The sequence below is a fragment of the Pinus tabuliformis genome, chromosome J (genome assembly GCF_031772625.1).
Source record: "Pinus tabuliformis cultivar Carrire ecotype Pingquan chromosome J, CPIR1, whole genome shotgun sequence".
Lineage (NCBI taxonomy): Eukaryota > Viridiplantae > Streptophyta > Pinopsida > Pinales > Pinaceae > Pinus > Pinus tabuliformis.
In genome coordinates this window covers 916,235,647-916,249,114 of record NC_142295.1, presented here as the reverse complement: position 1 = coordinate 916,249,114, position 13,468 = coordinate 916,235,647, and the positions used below count along the sequence as shown (strand labels likewise).

At 43.2% G+C, this 13,468-nt stretch overlaps 1 protein-coding gene across 2 annotated transcripts in view; it reads right to left on the bottom strand.

The window, feature by feature from the left end:
• Positions 1 to 248: 248 nt before the first annotated feature.
• The window catches only part of LOC149229731 (Spc97 / Spc98 family of spindle pole body (SBP) component), a 273,676-nt gene continuing 260,456 nt past the window's right edge, over positions 249 to 13,468 (bottom strand). The window contains exons 22-23 of one of the 2 annotated variants that reach the window (XM_089378717.1): positions 1,173 to 1,402; positions 249 to 507 (exon numbers count right to left, since the gene is read on the bottom strand). In XM_089378717.1, the coding sequence (XP_089234843.1) occupies positions 381 to 507; positions 1,173 to 1,402 (357 nt within the window). In that variant the 3' untranslated portion in view covers positions 249 to 380. Of the gene's footprint in view, positions 508 to 1,172; positions 1,403 to 2,142; positions 2,279 to 13,468 lie in introns of those variants that run through there. The other variant, XM_089378718.1, reaches the window with a different exon arrangement.

Below are 13,468 nucleotides of genomic sequence, written 5' to 3'. Positions count from 1 at the left end.
ATATATATATATAGATCGTGTTTCCCCGTTTCCAAAATCTGGGGGCGTCGCATTTCGGATCTATGCCTGTTTCAGAAACTCCTACCCGTTTCCCCATTTCGTGCAACTTAGCATCAGTTGAACAAATACTTTCAAAAAAAGGTCATGTTGTTAATCACAGGGAAACTGAGTTTACCAGCTATAAAAAAATTATGGTAACTGCCCTTTCATCACATAATGGAACCGCATAACTCATTAGCTACTAGAAATAATAAGAATAAAAGGAAAATGCATTGGCAAAAAATTGCAACTGCATTACTGCTATTTCTATGAAGTCTGAAATAACACTTTGGAAATGAAGAATGAGACGTTAACATAATTCAGGTACAGAAGTGGAAAGTTTACAGATCCTTTCCAAGACCTTGTAGCCCTTGAGCTAAGTGAGCTAAGTATGGCTCAGCCTGTGAACAACTGCTTAAGAAAATGATTAAACTCTTCATCTCCTCAGTGAATTCCTCCTCGTATTTGCTGTCAGATATAAACATCAAAATGGCATCTGAATTAGATTCTAGGCTTTTCAACACAAAAATAATCTGAAGTCTTATGATTTATTATTTAACACGTCTAACTAGCGGTTCAGCATAGTTGCTCACACTCTCTGTATATAATTGCCCTATAAGAAAAGTGGTCCATGTGTATGGGTAAACAAAAATATTATATAAATAGGAAATCCCCTCACTTTTTAAATTTCCTGTTTTCTTTTGTTACTGTAAACTCAATGTTTGCTGACAAAATTTTTCCAGACTCAAATACTAGAGTAATCTTTTACTCTGCTCTTCAATCTGTTCTATAAGCATATGTGTGTTGAATAATAGAATGATGGATTGTATTTCAACCATTTCATAGAAACACTTTTTTCGCTTCTGTAAAGTACATTGTAAATAATTACAAGATTATAGTATAGCTGTATTAGCAAGATTGACATGCATATCAGTGCAACTGTATCATATGCCTTGATGGATATTCAAAATACGTAGCTTTTGATTCAGTGTCTCAAGGTCATAAAGAATCTACGAAAGCACATGCAATCTTAGATTACCTCTATGTTAAAATTGCTTATTCCACATCATCCAGATTCCTTGAAGAAAGAAGTATTGTGGATTCATCTATATCAGAATTTGTGATTTCCTTACCCAAGGGTAGCCTTAAACGTTGCATCATCTGTCGATTTCCATGCCCGTATGGTCTGGGCCCTGTGCCTTGATCTTGTTTTGTTTGCTCCTTTGTTTGATATTTCTTTGAGTACAACACCGTCTGAGGAATTGACATTAGGAACAACTGAATCTGAAACGGACATTGATGGAATCAACCATTGTATTGCTGCTGAATACTGTAAACATATGGATTTCAGCTTCTCCACTTTCTGCAGATGAACAAATAAAAATTATCAATCAGGATGAAGTAAACAATATCATACAGCATATCAGAATAATACACTGAAGGTGACAATCCATTTGAAATCAACAGAAAAGAAAGGCTTCGATCTCCAGAACTTCAATATGTTTAACGTGATGATCCTCGACAATAATAATGGATGCATAATTGTAATGCATCTCACCAGCTCCCCCCAATAAAATAGGAAGTCACATATTAGGAATCTAGCAAAAGATTGTATGCATCACAATAGTGTAACTCAATTATGTAACACAAATCTAGCAAAATAATATATGCATCACCATAGTGTAATGCAACTATATAATACAAATCTTACAATTATCAAGGATGAAATTTTGGGAACTCTGGTGATCTTTTTTTATTTTCATTTTGACATAATGGCGCCAGATGCAGAGTTTGGTTTTATATATAATTTTGAATATTGATTGTCTGCGTTCGTAGTGAGAATAAATGCTGTACCTAAATGTTTCCACACATACTTAAAGATCAACCATTACTCTTTTATATTATCTCCATATATCTGATGCCATTTCGCTGTATGCATAAAGATCATATAAAGTAGATTGGGCATTGCCTATAGCAACCAGAATGTCAAGTTGTTGACAATTTAATGAAAGGAGCTTTAGTTGTGACATCAAGATCACTGGCTGCTTCAAGGTAAATTCCCGATGTCTCAAGGAAGAGAAAGATGCTAGCAGAAGACATTACCTAGATGGTCTAATTGCTCCACACTCATGGTTTCTATTCTCAGTGGCAAAAACCAATTGCCAGTAATAGAAAGTCTTTTTGACGAGTCAAAGACCTCAATTTCCAATGTGGATTGATGACTAGGCTTGAAAGTTAACTGCAAATGGAATCAACCATTAATAAAGTGACCAATCAATTGCATAACAAATTGAAAACAACATGCTATGAAGATCAGATTTGTGCACTATAAACTAGTCAGCAGTAAGTCAATTGCTATACATGAGATGTAATAACTGTTCATGAGACAAGTCAGATTGTCACACTTCCTAGTATGAAATATGAAAGATTATTAGCCATGTTGCCTTTACTGTGAACAAAAACTGTCTTTCAATATATGTCCAACAAATGAATTATGAATCAAATCTATCAGTCATGGGTCGAACTCCAGATATGATGCAGGCTATGTAGCACAGTATCTCGTTCCTGCCTTTGAAACACACATCCCAGGTGCTTTGGTGTTCTAAAGGGCTTCACTACACCTTGAGAATGTTCCAAAAAGGGTGAGCACCTAAGTCCCCTGACACGTGGATTCGGGATTCAACAGATACGGGGATTCGAGTGTTGGATACGGACACGTTGACCCGAGAACAAGACACGTTCGGATACATTACATATTATTATTATTATTATTATTATTATAGATTCAAAATTAGATATTTCCTACACAAATTCTCAATCATGATACAAATTCAGATCTTCATCTACATGTAAGTTCAATTCATCAATGATCCAATAGGAGAAAGACAAGATAGTAAGATAAAGATACTAACAACTGTAGTTTTCTCATTAAGTCATCATAATCAAAATGTGTTACATAAGTAGTGCAATGCCAATGGAAAATAGAAATATCAAATAGAAAATACAAAACAACTACAAGTATACAAGCCTCAAGACAGTAGGTAGCGCATGACTCATGAGTCATCAATCCTCATAGTCATCATCAAAATCAGCATCACTCTCCTAATCATCATGGTCACTAGTACCACTACTCTCCTCTGCTACATCCTCCTCCTTCGTATCGAAAGTCATCTTTGCATCTGCTGGTGTGGAGGATGAACCCTCTACAGTATCACCATCATTGAATCTTACAGGGTCTAGCAATGGATCATTGAGATCCATATTGGCCAATGCCAACTCAACACTTATGTCCAGACCCATATCATCAGGAAAGACACCCCACATCTTTGTCTTTCCCTTCAACCGCTCTTCCCTTTGCCTGTAAATAAGACGAAGGTTGGTGTGCACATACACCATTGTCTCTGCCCTGGATTGCTCAAGCCTACTCTTCTTGACACTATACAAATTCCCATATGTGCTCCAATTCCTCTCGCAACAAGAGGATGAAGTCCCCTGAGAGAGGAGCCTCGTGGCTAACTGTTCTAGAGGAGGGCTTGTTGCCCCATGATTTGCCCACCAAGAATAGGGCTTCTTAGTCCCCCTGTCTCTAATCAGATCATATCCTGCAAATCGACCAGTGCCAGTGGCAAACTCTGCAAAGGCATCCTCCACCTCATAAAGGGATGCTCGATCCTGAAAAAGTCGTCTAAATGCATCTTTCCTCCCCTGTGAGATTTCACCATCCATGTGAGGAGGGAATCTTCGGGAAGGTCCACCATTCAGCCACTCATGGTTGTAGTATTTTAGGTTCAATGAGTGAGCCAAACAATGTAAAGGTGTGCAATTCTTGCCCCATCTGCTGACAAGAATATCCTGTATAGTGGTGAAGAAGGCCTCAGATGATGTCTCACACTCGGGGCACTCGCTCTGTAAAATAATGCTCCTCAAAGAGTCAATCATGGAATCCCATCCCTCATAAACCTCTCCTTGGATGGGTTGGTCTATATTTACAAATCGAAGCAAGGAAATGATAGGGTCCATGATCTGAATAACTAGATCTACTCTCTCCCACCAAGCATCATCTAACACTATGTCCTTCACTCTTTTAGAGGCTATTTGATCTGTCTTTCTCCAAAGAGACCAAAACTCTGAAATAACCATGGCCCCAAGAGCGACATTTACCTCCCTCAACCTCTTCAACATGATGAATGAAGAGGCAAACCATGTATCCGCAATCTTCAACAATGATAGATTGTTGTACTCCTTGTAGATAGTGAGGGCATTTATATGGTTTTGTACAAAGTTACGGATATGTTGTGCATCCTCAATAACGTTACCAATCCAAAGCAAATTAGAAGCAATAGATTTCAATGCTAAGTTCAATGAATGGACAATGCAAGGTCTCCAAAACACTTCTGGATATTTAGCTTCCACAATCATGCCAGCAACCTTGCAAACAGGTGCATTATCTGTAATGATTTGCACACAAGAATCAACACCTACATCTTCAATAACTTTAATCAACAACTCACCCATATATTGTGCATCCTTGTATTGCGAGAGGAGGGGCATCGCCAATGGGGAGATTCTTCCCCTTCCCTTGACCTAAACCACGCTATGTTCCAATAGGCTGAGGAAGCCTCAGACTTTGTGACAGAAGGCCGAAAAGCCCTCAGGATCCATTACAATGAGTCGAAATCCTCATATGGAAGAAACAAGGCCGAAATCTCCTTATAATACCTTTTCCTTTTAAGTCGAGATTCATATGGTCAGAACAAAAGGCTATGATCCACTTTTACTGTTGTAAATATCAAATATATCTAAAGAGGACTAAGGTGTTAGTCTATAGGTCGAAAGACCTCAGTCTGCCAAAGATGTCTCAGAGTTTGTCTCTGTGACTAAGAAGCCTCATTAAAATCCCAGTGCAAAACTTTTAAAGAACAATTGTTACAATGATTGAAGAAGCCAAGTCCTTAAAGTTATTAAGAAGTCGAACTGATGTCACCTTTAAAGGAATCAGTGTTGAAGTTTCTAAGTTTACTTAGTTAGAAACCCTCCATGCACTTTATCTGATTTATTCCTACCTACTTGTTATTTTACTTAACAAGTTATTTACAATGTAAATACTGAAAATAAACACCAGTGCATGCTCAACATATTACAGATCAGCAACTAAAGGAAATAGAAACAATCACACCATATGACATGATTATTTTTGGACTAATGTCCCCGCAAAAACCCAATGTGGGAAAATCGATGCGACTATCTGAGGGTTTTCTTATTAAACAATATCAGAGTACAATTTGGGTGCCGAAATTGGCCTACCCAACAGAGAATTTCCTTGGTTGTAATACCTCTTAGTTTCTAACAAGTCTCCTGGCTGAAACCACAGATAATCCTTCCGGCAGCTACTTAGCACCAATCTGCCTCAGAAACCCCAGCGTCAGCCTCTCTCTGGACTGCGTCAGCCCTTCTTTGCCCAGCGTTGTCCCTGCATCACCCCGAATGGGTCTGCGTCAGCCTTAGGAGGCCCTACGTCAACCCTTTGGCCCTCTGCGTAAGCAACGCTGGCCTCTCTGAGGATCTGTGTAGCTCACGGCTACCTCTGCATGGCCCTGTGTGAGCCTTGGCTGGCTTTGCGTCACTCTCACCGGCTACTACGTTGCTCTCCCACCACTATCTCTGCCTCTCTGTCTCTCTGTACTCAAATTCCCCTCAGCTGCATCTCTCGATCACTAATTCTATCTCCCTTAGCAAACCTTGCTCTAGAGAATAAAGTGACTGATCACTCTAGTGTGTTCTCCAAGTGACCCTCAAGCCTCCTCTTAAACTTTTCCTGTTGACATATCAACGGCCAACATTAAGTCCCTAATCAACGGCTATGATTAGATCTGGCTTGATCCATGTCTTTTGGACCATTCTAACACAGTTTCATATTAATCCACATTAATATTTTATTTTCCCTAAGTTTAGACTTACTCCATTAAAAATATTAATTATTTTAATATCTCCTGAACTGTTTAGAATCTGCCCAAACCCTTTCTAGGTATTGGAGATCTGATATGTCCCAACCTCTACACCAAATTTCGTGGCTAGAGAACATTCGATGCTACCCCAAATCAACACTCCCTCTTAGCGAGGACTGTGCTCTAGCAATACTCCTCACTAAGTATTACTCTGATCATCCGGCATCAGTACCTGTGTTGATGCTAGGCTTTCCTGCCCAACATCCTCTGCACTGCTGCATCCCGTACTGCTACCCATGGTTCTGCCACTGCCACTGCTACATCTGTACGACAGCTCCCTCTGCATCCATGTTGTTGCTGGTCCTTTCTCCCAGCACTTTATCCGCACTGCACCTCCTCTCATCATGCGACATCGTGCTGCCCACTGCTGCACTGCAACTCAGTTACTGAAAAGTAAGTAATTGATCTCCCAATCTGACCTCTTTGTTGGGCTAGAGGCATCCACTGATGCTGAAGCTCCCTTTACCGCTAATAAGTGCTCCCTCTCTAACCTCTGCACTGCTGCAACAACTCCCTGCATCTCGCACCGTTGCACACCTCTCTGTGCCATCCTACACTAGTGCAACACTCCTGTGCCTCTCGCACTGCTACAACCTGCTAGCCTCGTGCTACCTTGAGAGTCCTGCACTGTCGCTCTCTCTACCGCTTCATCTGCATCCGTCTCTACCCACATTAGCCAGTCCTCCTACTCCTCTTCGGGGCTCCCGTAGCAAGGTCTAATCCAAGAGGCTAGCTACCTCGAGGATCCTGCCCCTCATCGCCTGTAGTCTGCTTGACTACAACTCGATGTCTCCCCACTTCTTCTCAAGTGGCACATGTGCACTCATGGGACAATCATCGTCTGTCAAAACTTCCTTCTCCGCCCGTGTTGGTGCTGCCTTAGTCTCAGAAGACTCTCCCTAACTCCTCTTCCTTGGACACTGGGTCGCATAATGACCCAGCTCCCCACAGTGGAAGCACTTGATCTTGGAGAGATCTTTCTTCTTTCGCTTTTCCTACCTTCCCTCAGATGCTAGGGCAACATCTTCCTCCTCCTGCTTGACTTTGATCCCCTTGCTGCTGCTACCCATCTTCGGCTGTCGTCTGATCTCTTCCTGGCGAAGAGCTACCCACATCTCGTCCCAAGGTGGGAGAGTCCCTCTACCCAGTATACTCTGGACAAATACCTCCCAGTCTTCTGAGACAGCATTCAGGGTTGTCCTCACCATCAGCTCTTGATCCGGTGTCGCTTCTATAACAGTCAACTGATCTCAAATCTCATTCAGTCCTCCGAGAACGGTGTCAATCGGTTCTCCCTTCTTCATCTGATACGACCTCAACTGATTCTCAAGCAGCATTTTTCTCTGCACAAAAGTATGCTTGTACAACTTCTTGAGAGCCTCCCACATCTCAAATGTCGTTTCCTTCTTGGTTATGTGTGGTACTATATGATCCTTGACCCCGTCAAGGATGATGCTCTTAGCCCTCGGCATTGCCTCCTCGTACTTGTCGTTATCATTGGGGTCGACTGGGATAGCTATTACCTTCAAGGCGAACTTCTTGACATGATTTCTATCAAGTACGGATAAGATTCTGACCTTCCAGACTTCGAAGTTCGATGCTCCGTCCAATCTATCCTGGTCTCTTACTCCGTGTAATGCCATGATGCTCCTCTACTTCCCTCCTGGAAGTTCTCTGTTCGACTCCTCTAAGTCTCTACTTCCCGTCTGGAAGTTCTCTTTTGGACTCCCTCTGGGTCCTAATTTCCCTCCTGTAAATACTTCTGCCGCTATCGAGATGTCCCCTACTCTAATCGTCTTGTGCAACCGCACCACTGATCCAGGTTCCTCGGCTAGAAACCCTCGGTAGCAGCGCCTCTTGGCCTTGCTCTGTCAGGTGTTATTCTGACTACAGTACCTCACCAGCTCCACTCTGCAATATACCCACAGCCTTCTAAACCCCAGCAACTTGAAGGTGAGAGCTCCTAGGCTCTACACAATCCCGGCACTAGTAACCCGGCCTCCTCAACCAACTGCGTCAGCCCTCCCAGCTACTGCGTGGCTCTGCGTGAGGCTCTCTTTACCCTTCTTAGCCTCTACGCTAACTCTTCCCAGCTCACCCTTGATGACGCAAGCACTGCGTCACCATTCATCTGTTGTTGCTCTGCTAGAAACAACTTTCGTCACCTCGGGACAGCTGTTTTCCGCTACTATTGCTCCGCTCAGCTGATGTCCTTAGTTCTCCTGTGATTTGCAATCACGCTCTGATACCATGTTGAAGTTTCTAAGTTTACTTAGTTAGAAACCCTCCATGCACTTTATTTGATTTATTCCTACCTACTTGTTATTTTACTTAATAAGTTATTTACAATGTAAATACGGAAAATAAACACTAGTGCATGCTCAACATATTACAGATCAACAACTAAAGGAAACAGAAACAATCACACCATATGACACCATTATTTTTGGACTAATGTCCCCGGAAAAACCCAATGTGGGAAAACCGGTGCAGCTATCTGAGGGTTTTCTTATTAAGCAATATCAGAGTACAATCTGGGTGCCGAAACTGGCCTACCCAACAGAGAATTTCCTTGGCAGTAATACCTCTCAGTTTCTGACAAATCTCCTTGTTGAAACCCCGAATAATCCTTTCGGCAGCTACTCAACACCAATCTGCCCCAGAAACCCCAGCGTCAGCCTCTCTCTAGACTGTGTCAACCCCTCTCTACCCAGCGCTAGCCCTGCGTCACCCCGGATGGGTCTGCGTCAGCCTTAGGAGGCCCTTTGCGTCAGCAACGCTGGCCTCTCTGAGGCTCTGCGCAGCTCCCGGCTGCCTCTGCGTGGCCCTGCGTGAGCCCTGGCTGGCTCTGCGTCACTCTCCCTGGCTACTGCACTGCTCTCCCGGCACTATCTCTGCCTCTCTGTCTCTCTGTACTCTAATGCCCCTCAGCTGCATCTCCCAATCACTACTTCTATCTCTCTTAGCAAACCTCGCTCTAGAGAATAGAATGACTGATCACTCTGGTGTGTTCTCCAAGTGACCCTCAAGCCTCCTCTTAAACTTTTCCTGTTGACATATCAACGGCCGAGATTAAGTCCCTAATCAACGGCTAAGATTAAATTTGGCTTGATTCATGTCTTTTGGACCATTCTAACACTGTTTCATATTAATCCACATTAATATTTTATTTTCCCTAAGTTTAGACTTAGGGACTCCATTAAAAATATTAATTATTTTAATATCTCCTGAACTATTTAGAATCTGCCCAAACCCTTTCTAGGTATTGGAGATTTGATGTGCCCCAACCTCTCCACCAAATTTCATGGCTAGAGCACATCTGATGCTACCCCAAATCAACACTCCCTCCTAGCGAGGACTGTGCTCTAGCAATACTCCTCACTAAGTATTACTCTGATCATCCGGCATCGGTACCTGTGCTAATGTTAGGCCTTCCTGCCCAACATCCTCTGCACTGCTGCATCCCATACTGCTATCCATGGTTCTGCCACTGCCACTGCTACATCTGTACGAAAGCTCCCTCTGCATGTGTTGTTGCTGGTCCTTTCTCCCAGCACTGCACCTCCTCTCATCATGCTGCATCGTGTTGCCCACCACTGCAAATCAATTACTGAGAAGTAACTGATCTCCCAATCTGGCCTCTTTGTTGGGCTAGAGACACCCACTGATGCTGAAGCTCCCTCTACTGCTAACAAGTGCTCCCTCTCTGACCTGCATCTCGCATCGTTGCACACCTCTCTATGCCATCTTGCACTAGTGCAACACTTCTATGCCTCTCGCACTGCTGCAGCTTACTAGCCTCACGCTATCTCGAGAGTCCTGCACTGTAGCTCTCTCTACCGCTTCATCCGCATCCGTCTCTACCCACATTAGCCAGTCCTCCTACTCCTCTTCGCAGCTCCCGTAGCAAGGTCTAGTCCAAGAGGTTGGATACCTCGAGGAACCTGCCCCTCATCGCCTGTAATCCGCCTAACTATAGTTCAATCTCTCCCCACTTCTTCTCAAGTGGCGCATGTGCACTCATGGCACAGTCATCGTCTGTCAAAACTTCCTTCTCTGCCCATGCTGGCGTTGCCTTAGTCTCGAAAGACTCTCCCTTACTCCTCTTACTTGGACATTGGGTCAAATAATGACCCAGCTCCCCACAGTGGAAGCACTTGAACTTGGAGAGATCTTTCTTCTTCCGTTTTTCCTGCTTTCCCTCAGATGCTAGGGCAACATCTTCCTCTTCCTGCTTGATTTTGATCCCCTTGCTGCTGCTACCCATCTTCGACTGTCGTCTGATCTCTTCCGAGTGAAGAGTTGCCCACATCTCTTCCCAAGGTGGGAGAGTCCCTATGCCCAGTATGCTCTGGACAAATACCTCCCAGTCTTCTGAGACAGCATTCAAGGTTGTCCTCACCATCAGCTCTTGATACAATGTCGCTTCTATAGCAGTCAACTAATCTCGAATCTCATTCAGTCCTTCGAGGAAGGTGTCAATTGGTTCTCCCTTCTTCATCTAATACGACCTCAACTGATTCTCAAGCAGCATTCTTCTTTGCACAAAAGTATGCTGGTACAACATCTTGAGAGCCTCCCACATCTCAAATGTCGTTTCCTTCTTGGCTATGTGTGGTACTACGTGATGCTTGACCCCATCAAGGATGATGCTCTTGGCCCTCGGCATTGCCTCCTCGTACTTGTCATTATCATTGGGGTCGACTGAGATAACTATTACCTTCAACGCAAAGTTCTTGACACGATTTCCGTCAAGTACGGATAAGATTTTGGCCTTCCAGACTGCGAAGTTCGATGCTCCGTCCAATCTATCTTGGTCTCTTACTCCATGTAGTGCCATGATGCTCCTCTACTTCCCTCCTGGAAGTTCTCTGTTCGACTCCTCTGAGTCTCTACTTCCCATCTGGAAGTTCTCTTCTGGACTCCCTCTGAGTCCTGATTTCCATCTTGGAAATCCTTCTGCCGCTATCAAAATGCCCCTACTCTGATCGTCTTGTGCAACCGCACCACTGATCCAGGATCCTCTACAAGAAACCCTCGGTAACAGCTCCTCTTGGCCTTGCTCTGTTAGATGTTATTCTGACTACAGTACCTCATCAGCTCCACTCTGCAATATACCCACAGCCTTCTAAACCCCAGCAACCTGAAGGTGAGGGCTCCTAGGCTCTGCGTAATCCCAGCACCAGCAACCTGGCCTCCTCAGCCAACTGCGTCAGCCCTCCCAGCTACTGCATGGCTCTGCATGAGGTTCTCTTTGCCTTTCTCAGCTTCTGCGCTGCCTCTTCTCGGCTCACCCTTGATGATGCAGGCACTGTGTCACCCTTCCTCTGTTGTTGCTCTACTAGAAAAAGCTTTTGTCACCTCGGGGCAGTTGTTTTCCGCTGTTATTGCTCTGCTCAGCTGATGTCCTTAGTTCTCCTATGATCTACAATCACGCTCTGATACCATGTTGAAGTTTCTAAGTTTACTTAATTAGAAACCCTCCATGCACTTTATCTGATTTATTCCTACCTACTTGTTATTTTACTTAACAAGTTATTTACAATGTAAATACTGAAAATAAACACTAGTGCATGCTCAACATATTACAAATCAGCAACTAAAGGAAACAAAAACAATCACACCATATGACACCATTATTTTTGGACTAATGTCCCTGGAAAAACCCCATGTGGGAAAACTAGTGCAGCTATCTGAGGGTTTTCTTATTAAGCAATATCAAAGTACAATCTGGGTGCCAAAACTGGCCTACCCAACAAAGAATTTCCTCGGTAGTAATACCTCTCAGTTTCTGACAAATCTCCTAGATGAAACCCCAAATAATCCTTCTGACAACTACTCAGCACCAATCTGCCCCAGAAACCCCAGCATCAGTCTCTCTCTGGACTGCGTCAGCCCCTCTCTGCCCAGCTTTGGCCCTGCGTCACCCCGGATGGGTCTATGTCAGCCTTAGGAGGCCCTACGTCAGCCCTCTGGCCCTCTGCATCAACAACGCTGGCCACTCTAAGGCTCTGTGCAGCTCATGGCTGCCTCTGCGTGGCCCTGCGTGAGCCCTGACTGGCTTTGCGTCACTCTCCTCAACTACTGCACTGCTCTCCCCGCACTATCTCTGCCTCTCTGTCTCTCTGTACTCAAATGCCCCTCAGCTGCATCTCCCAATCACTAATTCTATCTCTCTTAGCAAACCCCGCTCTAGAGAATAGAATGACTGATCACTCTGGTGTGTTCTCCAAGTGACCCTCAAGCCTCCTCTTATACTTTTCCTGTTGACGTATCAACGGTCGAAATTAAGTCCCTAATCAACAGCTAAGATTAGATCTGGCTTGATCCATGTCTTTTGGACCATTCTAACACAGTTTCATATTAATCCACATTAATATTTTATTTTCCCTAAGTTTAGACTTAGGGACTCCATTAAAAATATTAATTATTTTAATATCTCCTGAACTATTTAGAATCTGCCCAAACCCTTTCTAGGTATTGGAGATCTCATGTGCCCCAACCTCTCCACCAAATTACGTGGCTAGAGCACATCCAATGCTACCCCAAATCAACAAGCAGCCCAAGGAAGTTTGAAAAATCAATGTTACCAGACACGGAATCGGCAATAAATCGGCGAGGCAAAAGAGCGAAAGTTTTAATCGGATCGGGAAAAAATCGGGAAAAAATCGGCAAATTCATTAAATAAAAATATATACATATATTGAATTAAAAAAACCATTTTTCATTAATATTGGGTAAAGGTATGTCCAAACAATGCATAATATCAATAGATGTCCAAAATATCATGAATAAATAAGTATCTCATATATGTTATGAGTCCACACATGATCCAAAGCACTGAGTCTTGAGTCCTTAGAAGCATATGCTTCTAAAAGTTTACAAAAAAGTTAAAAACTGCATACTAATCAAAAAAAAATCAGCAACTAAGAGTCTAAGACTCTTAAGAGTGAGAACTAGAAGCGATTCCTCCCGCTCCTTTGCTTGCTTGACTCTCAAAGTTCTCCAAGTCATGAAGGCTGAAAAGAGGAGGCTCATCTAATTGAACCCATTCTGCCGCATTTGTAGCTTGCAAATCTAACTCTTCAAGGTCGATTGGTGAATGATCAATACCTCTCATTATCATGAGACATTGAAATGTGAATTAAAATTTCACTTTGAAGTTTGAACTTTAAACTTTTAAAGTACGAACTAGATTATGAAACCTTCAAATTCAAGCTCTCGAATCTCACCTTGTATTTGTTTGTTGCGAAGTCGTAGATTGTAATGGACAAATACAAGGTCATTCAAGCGCTTTTGTGTCAATCGGTTGCGCTTCTTAGAATGTATTTTCTCAAACATGCTCCAGTTGCGTTCACAACCTGAAGCACTGCATGCTTGGTTTAAGATTCGAATGGCAAATCTCTTCAAATCTGGTGTATCAC